Source organism: Crotalus tigris, unplaced genomic scaffold, assembly GCF_016545835.1.
Source record: "Crotalus tigris isolate CLP2741 ecotype Arizona unplaced genomic scaffold, ASM1654583v1 scf7180000017866.186403, whole genome shotgun sequence".
NCBI classification, from domain to species: domain Eukaryota; kingdom Metazoa; phylum Chordata; class Lepidosauria; order Squamata; family Viperidae; genus Crotalus; species Crotalus tigris.
The window spans coordinates 119891-136694 of NW_024096687.1; the positions used below are offsets into that span (position 1 = coordinate 119891).

The 16804-nt window shown below is 36.2% G+C and overlaps 1 protein-coding gene across 9 annotated transcripts in view; it reads left to right on the plus strand.

The window, feature by feature from the left end:
• ARMH1 (armadillo like helical domain containing 1) overlaps positions 1–16804 on the plus strand; it is a 27134-nt gene continuing 10330 nt past the window's right edge. For 2 of the 9 annotated variants that reach the window (XM_039343630.1, XM_039343636.1), the window contains exons 1-6: positions 49–238; positions 8930–9151; positions 9514–9582; positions 10665–10831; positions 12957–13153; positions 15912–15996. In XM_039343630.1, the coding sequence (XP_039199564.1) occupies positions 8946–9151; positions 9514–9582; positions 10665–10831; positions 12957–13153; positions 15912–15996 (724 nt within the window). In that variant the 5' untranslated portion in view covers positions 49–238; positions 8930–8945. Of the gene's footprint in view, positions 239–3752; positions 6147–8929; positions 9152–9513; positions 9583–10664; positions 10832–12956; positions 13154–15911; positions 15997–16804 lie in introns of all 9 variants that reach the window. The other 7 variants (XM_039343631.1, XM_039343632.1, XM_039343637.1 and 4 more) reach the window with 7 other exon arrangements.

Genomic DNA, 16804 nt, shown 5'->3' on the forward strand with positions numbered 1-16804 from the left:
GCCGGAAATGCCCGACTTTTTGTCCACCTAAACAGGAAGGATGGCCGAGCACGCGCGACAATTCTACCGCGGGTCTCCTTAGCAACTTAGCGGCCCTAGCAACCGAGGCACCATTCGGCCCTGCAGGAAGAGAAGCCGTGGTTGGCCGCTTGGCAGTCCGCTGGCCGAAGGGCATCCTGACCGAAAGGTGCGGAGCGGAGGCTCAAAGCAGTTTATGTACGCCGGGGACGTGATGCGGGTATGTGGCGCTTATATGGGGAAAAGCGAAGCGAGATGGCGTCTGTGGAGGTTCGCAGTCACCCAGGTCATGGTTGTCCCAAAGGTGCTTTTTCAGGAGGCAATTGGACTTTCTTGTATTTCTTTGAAGACGTTTCGCTCCTCACCCGAAAAGCTTCTTCGGCTCTGACTGGATGTTGGGGAATGGAAGGATTTATATTCCTTGCAGACAGCTGGGCATTTGCACGGTGCGGGAGGATGAACGGATTTCCAGAAAACATTGCAGACTACTACAGGAACCATTTGCAGTTCAGTTTGAGATGCAGACAACACAGACTCGTCCCCGACAGCCTGCGCCGATCTTCAACAGCCAGCGAAGGGACACAGGGCAGAAAATACCCTGCAGCCAAGAAGGCTCCACACACATCTGCACTACTCAGGTGATCCTGAGGACACAGGTAAACCTCCAAATGGCTTCAAAGACTCTCTAAAAGAATGCAAATGCCTAGCTGTCCGCAAGGAGTATAAATCCCTCCATTCCCCACCATCCGGTCAGAGTTGAAGAAGCTTCTTGGATGAGAAGCGAAAGGTCTTCAAAGAAAAACAAGAAAGTCCAGTTGCCTCCTGAAAAAGCACCTTTGGGACAAGTGAGATTATACCATAATTGAAAATAGGGATTCTCCTAAGCAGAGAACGGAAAAGGAGGGAGGGCTTTCAATAGCCTGAAATCTGAGCGAGCTTTGGGGGCTCTTTAGGTAGCTCTTAAGCAAGGAAGATTTTAAACTTCAGTTACATTTTGCACTTCACAGCTGATCTCTGAGAAAGAAACAAAGGAAGAAGAGCAAAATAGAATAAACATTGCAAGTGTTTGTCCCTTGAAAACCAGGTTTTGTTTTTACACTTCTACTGTGTGCACGCGTGTGTACACACACGGTGTGTGTGTGTGTGGGTGAACACACACAAACACACACACACCAGGAGTACTGTGACTCTAACAACTACATGGTGGAATAATTCTCATCACAGACCTGAAGGCAAGAAGGGGCTCACTGTTGGAGGGCTGGGGTCAGTTTTTAGCTCAAGGTTTAGCAAAAAACCTGCCTATGAATATTGTTGTTTTTGCTTACATACAAGAAAACCTGCTAAATTATAAATAGCACCAAGACAGCTTTAGCTCAAGATGCTAAAAGGGCTGCTCTTGATTTGACATGCAGAAATTTTTTTCAGAAATTTCAGAGATGCAGAACACTCAGAAGTCAATAAATAAATAAATAAATAAAGTCGGGCAGAAGGCAGCAGTAAAGTATATATTATTTCCAGGAAAATACTTGAATGTATCTATGAAGTTCCAAGTTGTTCACTGCTGTTGTTGTTTTCTGGTAACAAGTGAAGCTTCTAGCTTTTGCTCTCAATGAGCATTCTAGCATACAAATTAGTAAAGTTAAATCTAAATTGCTCTTTTTTTGTTGGCAGTACTCAGCTATTTCTGAGGATGTATTGTGCTGTAATCCTTGCCTTCTGGGCTCAATTATCTAAAATGATTTTGCATTGTCAAACCTCAAATAAACTTGAGCAAATAGACCAGAAGCGGCCAATTAAGTTTCAAAGAATAAATTGCATTAAAGGAAATGTGTTGTTGCCAACACTGTTTAAGGCTATTGCATATTCTGAGTTTAAAAAGCTGAAACCCAGAAATGTTTGTTTCATATTATACATTATACATAATTAAAACAAATGTGTATGTTTGGAATAGCTATTTTTTCCTACAGAACATTAAAATGAGATGAATTTTATCCAGAATAACAGAATTAGAAGGGACCTTGAAGGTCTTTTAGTCCAACCCCCTGCTTAGCAGGAAACCCTATACCATTTTAGACAAGCGGCTGTCTAGCCTCTTCTAAAAAGCCTCCAATGATGGAGCACTCACAATTTCTGAATGCAAGCTGTACCACTGGTTAATTGTTCTCACTGTTAGGAAATTTCCACTTAGTTCTAGGTTGCTTCTTTCCTTGATTAGTTTCTATCCATTGCTTCTTGTCTTGCTTTCTGGCGCTTTAGATTAGAAAATAGGTTGACCCCCTCTTCTTTGTGGCAGCCCCTCAGATATTGGAACACTGCTATTATGTCATGCCTAGACCTTCTTTTCACTAGACTAGCCATACCAAATTCCTGCAACTGTTGTTCTTATGTTTTAGCCTCCAGGACACTAATCATTTTCTTGCTTATCTCTGCACTATTTCCAAAATGTCAACATCTTTTTACAATGTTGTGACCAAAACTGGATACAGTATTTCAGGTGTGGTCTTACTAAGGCTTTATAAAGTGGTACTAATATTCACATGATCTTGAGTTTACCCTTCTATTAATGCAACCTAGGTTAATTCTCTCCATGTAGATGCAGTTCCATTAAGAATTACACGTTGAGTGCAGTTGGTCAGCCAGTTACAAATCCATCTGGTGGTGGTTCTGTCTGTCCCACATTTTTCTAGCTTACCAAGAAGTAGGTTGTGGTCTACTTTATCAAATGCTTTACTGAAATCCAAGTATTCTATATCCACAGCATTTTGCTGGTCCACTAATTTAGTCACTTTGTCAAAGAATGCAATAAGATTTGTCTGGATGATGTTTTTGACAAACCCATGTTGGCTTTTCATTATAACTTTGCTTGCTTTTAGGTATTCACAGATCTGTTGCTTGATTATCTTTTCCAGGATCTTCCCAGATGTCAGACTGATAAGTCTGTCATTTTCTGGATCTGGTTCTCCTCCCCACTTTTTTTTTGAAGATGGGAACCACATCAGCTCTTTTCCATTCTCTGGTAGTTCCCTGATGCTCCAGGATATTTGAAAGAAATGGTTCAGTGGTTCTGAGATCACGTCTGCCAGCTCCTTCAGAGCTCTGGGATGTAATCTTTCATGTCCCAGTGATTTTAACTTGTCTAGAGTGGACAGGTGTTCTCTTACCATTTTCTTGCTAATTTTAACTTGCATTCCTAGTCTATCTTTTATGGTTAGGTTTTTGGTATGTTGGGCTATATTTTCTTTTTGGGTGAAGAATGCAGAAATGACTTAAGCAGCTGTACTTTCTTTCTACTGCACATTACTTCCTTGCCATCTTCTTCCATTAGTGATCTGATTGTTTCCTTGACTTTTTTTTTATATGTTGAAACAAACTTTTTTTATTATTACTTTTGACATTTGTTGCAAGTCTTACTTCATTCTGAGCCTTAGCTTTCCTGACTTCATCTTTGCAAGTTCAGGCTATTTGTTGGTATTCTACCTTAGTTATATGTCCCTCTTTCCATTTTTTGTACTTATCCTTTTTGTCTTTCAGTTTATCAGAGCTATGTTGTGCAACCAAACCACTTCTTGGATTTCTTGTTTTTCTTTTTGTTAGATTCCATTAAACCATTTAAATGCCTAGCAAAAGTGTTTATTTGGACAAAACAGAAGCCAAACATGAATAAATATACTATGGATATATCAATTAATACAATGTGCTAAACAGTTCTGAATTTTGAATATTATCGTACACAGATGAATCATTTGGCATGGTTGCCAAAAATTAATAATCAAGAGAAGATGACAAACAAAAGGATACTGATCACCAACTGAAGATGATGTTTTTGGAGCTTTTTGCCTTCAAGAGTTATATAATACCTCCAATTTTCAAGTCCAATTATGGGATTAATGGAAAGAGGATGTCTTCCTTGATTCTTTTAGCCAACTTAATACTTAAGACAAAATATATACCAGCTTTCAGCTGAATACAAAAAGCAATGTGTATGTTAATTGCCAAATGGAATAAATAGGCAGCCTCTAGGAATCAATATATTGTAGGCATTATTCAAATAACTACAAATAATAATATTTGGAGAATTATACAGAAAAGTTTGAAAAAGGGATCTAATAAATTCAGGTTATAGTCCGGAAATACTATATGTAGAAGGGTAGTTCCAAAATGCTATTTATCTAAAAATAAATAGTAAATGTGGTATGAAAAGAGAATTGTATAAGAAAATAGCCTACAGCACTGCTATCTTACTCTTTATATAATCTCCATATCTCATTTCTTGCTAGCTAAATTAGAAAATGTAATTAATGGAGGGATTTAAGAAATAGGGTAACATTTTATTAAATTTGCTAGAGCTGTTTCTGGGAAGACAGCCTAATTAAAATTAATAGAATTGCTGGTTCTATTTCCTAAGGTTCTCAAATTATGACTGTTAAGCATTAAGATGAATAATACATTTTTCAGCTAGTTGGATGTCATTAAAAGAACCAAATCTAGCAACAACAATATGCACCCTAGCACTTAGAAAGTCTAGCTGGCTGATATAGTCTCACATATGTAACAATTAATTAATTTAAAATGTTGGCTTGAAGTGGGCTTGAAGCTAAAATTGTCATACTGAATTTATGATTATTTGCTCATTTTGTTCAGAATATACTATTTCTCACCATTTGGTTACCTATTCACAATATCAGTACAGCATCAGGAGAAATCTGTCTTGTGCAAAGGGACTTTATTTACTCGTTATTTCTTTTCTATTATTATCAAATGATTCAATTGCCCCTCCAAACCGCTCCTTCATTAACTGTCTGAAGGCAGACATAAGGGACTGTGAAAGTTGCAAGATAGAAAGGAATTAAATTCCCCTTTCCAATTCCTTTAATGGAAGAAGTGGAAGTTAAACTCTAACTACATATTGTTATGTATTGTGTGATATTAATTGTATCAATAATAATAGAGTCTTAAATTGGCACTTTTTTCAGAGATACCTCAAGTCATACTGATATATTTATTTTGGTTTGGAATGGATTTCTTTATGATAGATTCTATGCATAGTCTTTTTTTTTTAATCAGCTGATTGTTTGTCCATAAATGTTGATTTGCAACCTCAGGTTTCAACAACAGAATCTTATGAACTCAACAAGATAAAGTTACTATATATTCAACTTTGCTTTGTTTTAAATTCATTTATTTGATACATTCATTATATTTCTTAAATTATTTGAATGTGATTGAAGAAAGAGAGTTGGCATGGTCCTATTAATATGTGTTATCGACTGATTTGCATTATCTGATCTTCAACTTCTAGTGTGTAAAAGAAAAACATACCCATATGTACAGTACGTTTCATGAACTGAGAAAAAGATGCTATTCAAAAGTTATACATGCAGATTGCATTCCTGCCTTGATCTCTCAGTTACTTCTAAAATCTGTACACAAATAGTGGTCCACAGTTCCCATTCTGTCTAAAGTGGGACTACAGGCAATCCTTGACTTACAACCATAAATGGAACCAGAATTTCCATTGCTAATCAAGGTGGCTATTAAGTGAATCGCACCTGATTTTACAAACTTTTTTTTTGTTTATCCTGCTTCTCCCACTGACTTTGCCTGTTGAAAGCCAACTGGTAACATCACCAATGGCAATTATGTGATCCTGGGACACTGCAACCATCTTAAATTCATGCCAGTTGTCAATCACCTGAATTATGTTTATGTGACTGTGGAGATGCCATGACTGTTTTAAGTGCAAGGACCTGTCATAAATCACTTTTTTCAGTGTTGTCACTTTGAACAGTCACTAAATGAATAGTTGAAAGTCAAGGACTCCCTGTATCCTTTCTTTCTTCATAGCTCTGTTGTTGTACTCTGTATATTTTCTATAATGGAGTTTAAACATAAATGTCTTGATAATGGATGATATTACTCATTTTCTTAAAGGGTCATTGCACATAGTTGCTTTTGGCTGGAATGGGTTATATATTAAATATGTTGAATAACTTTATTCTCTTTTTTAAACAGTGACAGAACTCTGGTTACAAGAAAAAATGGAAATCCCATTGTATGAATGTGGGCTTGTTTTAGGTATTAAAGTTCTTAGTAACGTTGAAGATATGCAGTAGATATACCACACTGAGGTATAAATTAAATATGGATGGTTCAATAAAAGTAGTATCTTTTTTCGAATGCAAATATTAGTTATAAGTAACAGCTCAGAAATTTTCTGTAAATGAAATGATTGAGATATGTACTTTATATTTTGCTCTCTTGTCAGTACTAATATTAGTTATGGCTAATAAATTTTCGGCCATAACTCTTTGAGAAAACTGATTTATTCTGAACTTTTTCCCCACACAGATATTCTGCCATAGACAAAAACTCCAACAGATCAGTTTGCTAATTTTGTAATGGATTTATGTGCTTTTGTCAGGACTGATTTGGTTTTGAAGATGTGATAAATTATTTACATAGATTTAATGTTGCCCCAATTGTAGTCTTTTTCTAACTGTTAACACCAACATTCTTATGTAAGAATCAAATGTGAGTTTTTGTACTATGTATAGAACATAAATACATGGTTCAGTGTTTTTATTAAATATGCATTTATTATCAAGCTGGAAGATGTGAAAAATATTTTTTGGTTTGAATGGGATTGAAAAAATGTTGCAAATTTATGAAAATATTAAGATATAAAATGAAAGCATGAAGAAACCAGAGTTGTGAATAACCTTTAGCAAAGGAGATTAGTAGAGAAATAATGATATTACTATCAAAATAGTTGTGTGGAGAGTTTGTTTCAGATCTATTTTAATTAACCATTCTGAACCACTTCACCAAATTTGCCAACTTCTTGAATCAGGCTATTAGCTGGTAAATCTAAACTATGCAATTGAAAGTTGGCTTGGATTCTGGTCTTGAAATAATTCTGATAAATATCAGAAAAAACAATATGGCAGTTTTTGTTCTGATTTAAAATCCTGAACCAGAGGATTCATCCAAATAATTTGTTCAATTTTTAAGACCATTTAGGAAAATATCAAAATTGAGATAATATATTGGCTACAATTAAGGTATAATTAGTATTCTTCAGTGGGCAGATTGGAAAGCTAATCTGAGAAAGTTAGCTAATTTGAATCTTAATCTGATCTTTGTTTTACTTATCAAAAAGAAAATTAGTTTTTCTACAAGCCTGCCAATATTTAAACTCACTCTCATAAGAATAATTTTCTTATTGGCAGATGTTGTTATCAGAGATGAAGGAAAATGACTTTAATGGGTTACACAGTAAAGTTATAATCTTGTTTCATGAAGCTTTTCATTTGAACTCATATGGGTAAATTGACCATACAATCTTTTATTACATTATACATAATATTGTGCTCGTTTTTTATTCCATCCATTTGTTGAATGAGCTATAGTACCCCAGTTTACACTAAACCACAGGTCGGCAACCTGCGGCTCCGGAGCCGCATGCGGCTCTTTGAGCCTTGCCCTGTGGCTCCCAACCTCCTCTGCCTTTGCAGAGAGAGAGAGACAGAGAGAGGCAATTGTGCTTCCCTGCTTCAATCTCTCTCTCTCTCTCTCTCTGTGTGTGTGTGTGTTTTGTGTGTGTGTGTGTGTGTGTGTGTGTGTGTGTGTGTGTGTGTATGTGTAAAAGAGAGTGTACTCACATGTTCTCCGAGGAGCTGAAAAGCTTACTGGGCGGAGCTCCTCCCTTTGCTGCATCTCTGCAGGAAGCAGGAAGCAGGAAGGGCAGGAGAGAGCTAGCTAGCCCAGCTAGGCTGACTCAGGAATTCTGGGAGTTGAAGTCCATGAGTCATAAAAGAGACGAGGTTGCCTACCCCTGATCTTGTTGGACAACAGCTTGAAGCTTGCCAGGTGAGCAGCAGATAGGAGAGGGGGGGGGGGAGAAAGAGAGAGAGAGAAAGAGAGAGAGGGAGGGAGAGAGGAGAGAGAGAGAGAGAAAGAAAGAGTGGGGAAAGAGGAGTGGTAGACCAAGGGCAGATAGAGAGGGAGGGAGAGAGACAGAGAGAGAGAGAGACCCTCTTGACATCTAAAATGAAGATAACATTGCATATATCCTTTTTTTAACCTGTGTGTGTGTATGTATGTGTGTGTGTGTGTGTATATACACATACATACATACATATACATATACACACACACACATACACACACACAAATACCCCACCACACACAAACACACACACCTATAATAAAGGTAAAAAAGGATATATGCAGTGTTATCTTCATTTTAGATATCAAAAGGGTTTTGCGGCTCCCAGTGTTTTGTTTTTGGTGGGAAACAGCTCTTTAAGTGTTTTGGGTTGCCTATCCCTGCACTAAACCATAAAGGGTAAGTACACAAATCAAATTTGATTATAGATTCATTACCTACATTACCTGCAATGGCATCACTTTATAAAATAACCTTTCATGATTTATTATTTGTTTGAATTGGATCTTTCTGTACTCATTTTATAAAAGTGTCTATTTAGGGTTCAATATAATTAAAGTTACAGTTCTCTCTTTGATTGATACATATTAGTTTTATTATATTTTTGTATTGATGTGTGTATAAGCACATGCTTCAGTGGCATGATTTTTGAAACACTTAAGAAAATGGCTGAGAACTATCTTAACTAAAAAGCCCTGGGAAAATAGATTCAAAGAAAGCTTTTGCTGCAGTAGAATGGGTTTGCATATTTGGAATAAATTTATCAAATATAAAAATGTGTGTGCAAGTTCTTCCAAAAATATGAAAAGGTGTAGTTATTTTGCGAAGCTGTATATAATGAAACTTAGAAAGGACCTTTCGTCTCTATCAATCATCAAACTAGATAAAATGTCTGAAGATTTTCTGAGGTTGCAAATATTAATCTAATAAAGTCTTAATCTCTCTTTTTCATTTTCTCACTAGAAAAACCATACCAGACATGACTTCTATAAAGGAGCAAGCAGCAATCAGTAGATTAATAACTTTCCTACAAGAATGGGATAGTGCTGGCAAAGTTACTCGAAAACGTATTCTTGAAAATTTCATACTTGCTAACCAAGGCAAGACTGGTCCAGAACTTGAGATAGAATTCTCTCAGGGAGCCAGTTTATTTCTGGCTCGTATAACTGCCTGGCTCCGGCTGACGTATCCCTTTCGAGAATTGATGGTTAGGTAGAGCAAGGAAATACTAGGAAACATTGTTGAAATTACCAGGATGGGCTACATATTTAACTACCCCAAAAAGCGCAGTTTTTAAATTTGTAGTCTTGGATACAGAAACAAATTCTGAAAGGGTATTCACAATTTTTATTCCTTCATGGCAAAATAAACAGCCTGTTTGATAGTTTCTTAAAGCTAGCCCATTTATTGTAACATAAATATAAGCCCAGACGCAGAATTTTTGTAAATAGCTTTAAAATGGACAAAAAGGATAGGGGAAAATAAATTCAGCTAAGGCTTATTTAGCAGAATATATTAAAATAAAAGCCTTAACTAAGTAATGATAGCTATATGTACGGAACATGCCTGGAACAACAGTTAAAATCAGTTGGCATCTTTCTTTCAGCTGCAAGCGGGTGAGTAAATGATTTTCAGGAGTCGGAGGAACCTTACAATTGTTAGCCTTCTATGTTGTTGAAAGAAGGAATGTTGTTTATATTCTCCTTGTATTATCAAAGGATGTACAGGTAGTTCTTGACTGATGGCCACAACTGAGCCCAAACTTTCTGTGGCTAAACAAGACAATTGTAAACTGAGTTTTGCCCCATTTTATGACCTTTCATGTCACAATTGTTAGTGAATCAGTGCAGTTTTTGAGTTAGTAACATAGTCAAGTGAATCAGGCTTCCTCGTTGATTTTGCTTATCAGAAGAATGCAAAAGGTAGTCATATGACTCTGGGACATTGCAACCATCATAAGTACATGCCAGTTGCCAAGCATCCAAATTTTGATCACATGACCATGGGGCTGCTGCAACGGTCATCAGTGTCATAAGTCACTTTTTTCACTACTGTTGTAACTTCAAATGGTCACCAAATGAATGGTTGTAAGTCAAGGACCATCTATATAGGACGTTTTGTTGGTTATGCTTCTGTATTTTCTTGTTTGATGAATCTCTGTTTTCTGCACATTTACTTATTTACAAGTTCTTGAAAATAAAATATGGTTACTGTTTTAAACATTCTTTGGTAGCATCAAGGATACGTTGCTTGAATAGTAGCTTATCCCAAATTGGAGAAATGTTATATAATCCTTTATAATACATTTGCAGATTTTATCACATGTGAAATCATGCAACATAGCTGCATACCAAGGATAGAAGCAATTCTAGAAATAACCCTTGAAAGCATTTTAATGAAATCTGAACCACTATCCCCTTCAGTTTGTCTGGATGGGATACAGATTGCTACATGTTAAACGAAAATTGCAAGTTCTAATTTTCTGTGATAAAAGTATTGCTAATTCGTATGTCATCACAAAAAAGAAAAAGAAAAACATTGAGGGTGATGACAGTTTACTGAGAAGGCATCAACAAACTTCTCTTTAGGAATGAGTGAAGTAATGTTAAATAGTATTCTACTTCACACACACACGCACACACACACACACACACAAACAGAATTGCCGTAAAGCCTTTTGTTCTTCAAATTTTTGCAGCCAGCGGTACCTTCTTGAATTTCTGGAAATTGGTGGTATCCTCACCTTATTGGAAATACTTGGGCTGAAACAACTGAAAGAGGAAGACAAAATGGAGTCTGTAAAACTTCTTCAGTTAGTGGCAAAATCTGGCAGGAAATTCAAAGAGCTTATCTGTGAAAGCTATGGTAGGCTTATTTCAACATCTGTTTAAGATAAGCAGTTTGGAGGTATCAGGATAATTATTTTCTTACATAATTAAAATCTTTCCTTTCTCTGAACTTCATTGAAAGAAAAGAATTGCTTCCCTTTTGTAATTCAGCAAAATGATGAATCATTTCAGTGTTCCAATTTACATTCATTTTAAAAGACTGGAAGTCTTTGGTCTTCATAAGATTATTTCCCTTCAATGGAGTATTATGGCCTTTTTTCTTTATTGCAATATGTTAGAGCAGGGGTCCCCAACCCTCGGTCCGTAGACCAGTACCGGGCCGTGGCATGCCAGCAACCGGGCTGCACAAACAAGCAAAGCCCAATCTGTGGGATGCAGGCAGCACACAAAACCACAGCCCCTCTGGTCTGCAGAAAAAACTCTCTCCATGGAATGGGTCCCTGGTGACCAAAAAGTTGGGGACCTCTGTGTTAGAGCCATGCATGAAGTAAATTGAAGCATAATTCCCTTTTGAAATTGCTGCAAATTGTTAACTTTTTGAAATTCTATTACAGCATTCCAACTACTAGAAAGTGAAAAGTTAATTCCATTGTCATATATCTCTAGATCTCTATACAATATCTATGTATCTATATCTACAGGATGTTTATATATCTTTCCTTTATCTCTATATATCATCCACTCAGTTGATTCTTTTCTCTAAAATATGGATATATAGCATGTGGAGACCAGATGCTGAATCATAAATTCCCACAGTCCCAGCCAGTACAACCAATTATGAGGATGCTGGAAGATGTAATTTAGCAACATTTGGCATCTAACCATAAGGAGTCCAGTTCTAAGGAACATTTAGTTTTTTATAAAACAAACACACAAAGAGTTTGTGCAACTGAGATGTAATCCCAACCAAGTTAGTTGGATTAACTTTGCATAAGGATTGTAGGCTTCAACTAGCACAATTTCAGAAACTGGCCTACTTAAAAAGCCAGATGTTGCAATGAGCAGTTCCTTGCTTCCAAAACAGCATATATACGAGGGCAATTCGGAAATAAACCTCTGGTTATCAATGACAGACACTCGCAGATACAGAACTTTTATTATACACATTAGAAAACTGCAATATTACATTACTTTTCAACATAATCACCATTCAAATTGAGGCACTTTTCATAACGTCTTACAAGGTTTGAAATTCCTTAGTAGTAGTTGCTCGGCTCCAAATCTGGGCTATGGGGGAGGTGATCAAAAACATCCCAACGGAACTGCTTCAAAAGTTCTTGGGTGCATCTAGCAGTGTGTGGGTGAGCATTTTCGTGAACCAACACCACACCGGAAGTCAATATGCCTGTAAGGACCCACCCCACTTTGCATCTTAAGAAGACAGAACTCTTGGAATTATTCTTCCAACAGGCATCCTTTATTAAGAGAAAATGGTTGCAGGCGTTTTAGACAGGACTTGGGGTCCAAGCTCTCCCATTCAAGGTTTTAAGGGGTTCCCCAGTAGCCCCACCCAATCACCCCCCTCTTCCAGCGACAGTCTCAGGCATTACACTCCCACCCCCTTTTCCTTACTGCGGCTGGATGGAGACTTCAAAGAACTACATGAAAGGTAATAGCCCCATTCTTATGGTTAGTCCTTTTGGTGATACACACATCCAGTTCCTTTCTTCAGAGAAAACTACATGAAAGGTAATAGCCCCATTGTTATGGTTAGTTCTTTTGGCGATACATCCATTTTCTTTGAAGTGTACCAAGGGAAGTGAGGGCCATAAAGCCCCTTTGTTCACCCCCTTCCCTTCATCGTATGACAAAATCTATAGAAGGCAGAAATGGGGTTTTTTATAATTGATAACTAGAGATGAAATATAATTGGATTCTGACAATGCCCCGATGCTTGTTATGGATAGTGGTAATGTTTCACAGTAGACTCCTGAATTGATGGTTGAACCACGCTCCATGAACTTCACTAGCAGTACTCCTTTGGCATCTTCACATTTGGCAGGATTTTCTATGGTGCCACTTCCGGTGTGATGTTGGTTCATGTTTTTATTGGTTAATTGATACTGCTGATGAGTTCAAAGGAACTCATTATTGGCAGATTTTTCTTAACCTATTTGTTCAGAAAGCTTTTTCCTACACAGGTGTGCGATCAATTGCTGAATTTTTGGCCACTTCCAAGTCAGAAGCGACACAAGAGCAAGTGCAGATTCTTCTGGATACTTTAGGACATGGCAACCCGAAATACCAAAATCAGGTGTACAAAGGGCTGATTGCTCTTTTAAAGTGCACTTCTCCCAAAGCCCAACAGCTGTCCCTACAAACACTCAGGATAATACAGGTCAGCAAAATAAATGAGAAGTGGGATAAAGCATGAAGTTTTGCAACCTCAGTTTTATGGATTGAATAGAATTTTATTTCCTTTAAATAAATTAATTGATAGATTTGCAAATGCAGTGACCAACAGTAATAATGTGTAACTCTCAAGACATAACACTCATAACTGAGAGTGAAATAGAAAGATTTTTATAGCTATACCGTGAGGTATAATGCACATCTTTGGACCATGACATTTCTACTATCTTAGGCATCATTTTAGAGTCAGTTTTAATTTTTGCATTGTCACAGTGTTACAGGGTTGTTGTTGTTGTTGTTGTTTTGAACTGGAGGTGTATTTTGCAATGTGAGGGTGGCAACTGACACAAAAAAGACAGGCTTTTTTGCTTTTTTACTATTTACATTGAGGCTGTTTAAAGCAGCTATTTATAACAGTTATATTCAATGTAAATGGATCTCAGGCTTGCTCCTAAATCTTGCACCCAAAAATTATGCCCTGCAAGCTCTCCTGCTTTGTCCCTGTTTTACTCATCTCTCTCCCTCATTTCTGGGTTTATCAAGAGGAAATGAGAAAAAAAGGAACCGGCTGGATTTACTGTAATACGCTCAGCACAGTTCACTTTTCTCCTGGCTCTGCTCAGCTGAACACCTACCGCTTGTCTATTAGGGGAACAACCTCTAATCAGAGTCTTCTCCCAGTTATTCCACAGAGACCAGGGCTTCACCCGCGATGATAATCCCCTCCATTCTGTCTTGAGTCTTGGGTGTTGATATCTTCTCTCTATTGCCTTCTTCCAGGGAACTCAGCCATAGATCTTTCTTCTTCCTTCTCAACCAGGAACTGGCAACTGCTTTGCAAACTCACTTAACTTCACTTTCCAGCCTTTCTCTCCAGCTGCTCTATTTTACACAGACTTTTTCCTCTCCTCCCCTTTTCTCCTTCTCTCTCCAATTTTTTTTAGTCAGACCAGCAGCATGGCCCCCAGCAATTGAGGAGATAGGGCTCTAGTCCCCAGCACTTATGCGCAGGCTCAACCAATAGGATGCTGTTTCCACATTTGCATTTTCTAGCCACAAATGTATTATGCATAAATTTTCAATAAAACAGAATTTGTTTCCCCTGCTGTCTAAAAAATCATCAAATTGGTAATTATGGAAGGGGAATCATGGAAGGGATGGAGGATAATCTAAGAAAATACAGTATACTGCAATACAAAAATGCAAGCTGTCAACTTACCTATCAACTTAGGGAAATAATGTATGTTTCCAATAAAGTGGGTCTGAAAGGCTGCTATAATAAATGTCCATCTTTAAGTCTTTGTACAACTATTTATTTATGCTGTATCACCTGAATATATCTCCCTCTCTGAAACCCAAATTGAATGGAACTGGTTTTCATATCTGAAACAAATCTTGTCTAATAATAATTAGGGCCACTGACTTGTCATAGCAATACATGCTTGATTTGTAGAACAAGCATTGTCTAATGTGATTTGCTAGTGAGAAATAATTATATTATTTGAAACAGAGATGACAATAAAATCCTTTTGCTAAATGCTATTTCAATATCTTATTTAGCAAAAAGATGATAATTAACAGAACTAATGCCAGGAAGTTGTTAGCTCCTCAACCAAGGTTTGCCTTTCACATTAGTAAAACTAATTTTAAGAAATCATGGGTTCAAATAACTACTCAAATAATAACTACTGGACGGTCTTCAGCCAGCTACTATTTTTCATCTGAAGAATGGCTTAACTTTAATAAAGATAAAATGTAACTGCCTTCTGGCAACTTGCAGCATTATGAGGATACTCCATATCTGGGAAATTTTGACTTTATTGTTCTATTTGACATATGAAATATTTTAAAACTAGGCCATTGTGCATAATTCTGCTTTAATACCTACTTAAAGACTTCTTTGCCAGAACTATTTATTTCTCAGGCATATTTCTTTAATGTGCCTAATTTTTAAAGTACTTTATATATGTTTTTAATGTATTATATATACCTGCAAAATTAACTTCAGTGAGTGGCACCCATTTGCCATTATATATTTACATATGATTTGAATATTTATTATGTATTTATTAATCAAATTTATATAACTCCTCCATTTCATGAAAAATGGCACATAGTGATGTACAATAAATGGTAAAAAGGAATACATATATAAAAACAGACCTTTAAAATAGAAAATCAACATTAAAATATAGATGATTAAAACTAAATATATATATGATAACATTACTGTTTTGTCTTTCCCTTGCGTTTTACCTTATATAATCTGGTGATTATATTACATGTTTTTAATTATATTGTTTTAACCTTTTGTATTGTTTGCATGGTTGTTTTATTTTTTGCTTTCTGGTATTGTTATGTTATGTTTTGGCATTCTTTATGCTATCCAGAGTTACAATAGATAAATAAATAAAATTAATAAATAGAATTAAAACTAAAAGCAAGTTCAGAATTGTTCAAGGGCAAATAGGTAATCTGTTGCAAAAAGAAATTCAGCTGTGTTGGTCAATGTAGTGTCTACTGGAACATGCTAAATCTAAATATTTACATATTTCTGACATGTATTCTCCAATTTAACTGGGCACATGCAGTCCCTCCAAAGTATACGGGCGGTTCAAAAATGCAAAAAATAATTAAATAAATAAAATTAAAAATTTGAACTGAAGCATTCTGAGATGAACATATTATTTTACATAATCCAGTTCAGGAAATAATACTCCCCTATTTCTTTTTTAATTTGCCAGTCAATTGTGGGAAAAGCGCATCTGAGCATTGTTGATTCTGTGCTAAGTGTGCTTCGCTCTCTGAATTTTGAGGTACAATATGAAGGTAAAACTTTTTTTCCCCCTCTCTTCAATGGTTATATTAAGGAAAATACATTTACTGGAAACTGAAAATTAGAGTTTAAATGAAGGAGTGGGTAAAACTAACATATTTCTAAAGCAGGGGTGGTGGGAGGGGAACTGTCTTGAAAACTAAGATTGTATGTTAAAGGAATGTTACACCCAACATGAAATCTTATATAAATAACCATAACATTTTCCTTACCTGAGTCATTTCAGATATTTTGTCTATACTGCCCATCATAACTGTTAATCTTGTTGCCAAGGGAGTCAAACCATGTGTGCATAAGTTATGTTAGTTTAGTTTTACTGAATGAGTGGCAACAAAGCCAAGAGATCTCTGAGACTAATAGGAAATAAGCAAAATGTGTGTCTTCATACGAAATTAAATGTTTTTATGTTACTAATCATTGTTTTAAAATAAACTTCTTAAAGTTTTGATAACATTCTACAGGTTCATTATCAAAATTATCTAGCCATTTTACAGATCATATTATTTCCACATATCCAGTGCACTGACAGAGTAAGGCTTAGAATCTTTTATAAAACAAATATAATCCCTCTGGATCCTGTAGAAATAAGAAAATATCTTGTATCTTCAATTTATGAGAACATCCAATACTTTTTTCAGTAGAGCCATGGACCAAATTTTGCTATGACATTTCTCAGTTGATAAATTATCTAAATATTTCCAGTGCTGAGTGATTTACAATTTATGTTAATTTATGCTGAATGTATTCTTATAAAGTTTTCTCCATGATATATAGGCAATAAACATAATTTTGGTGAAACTT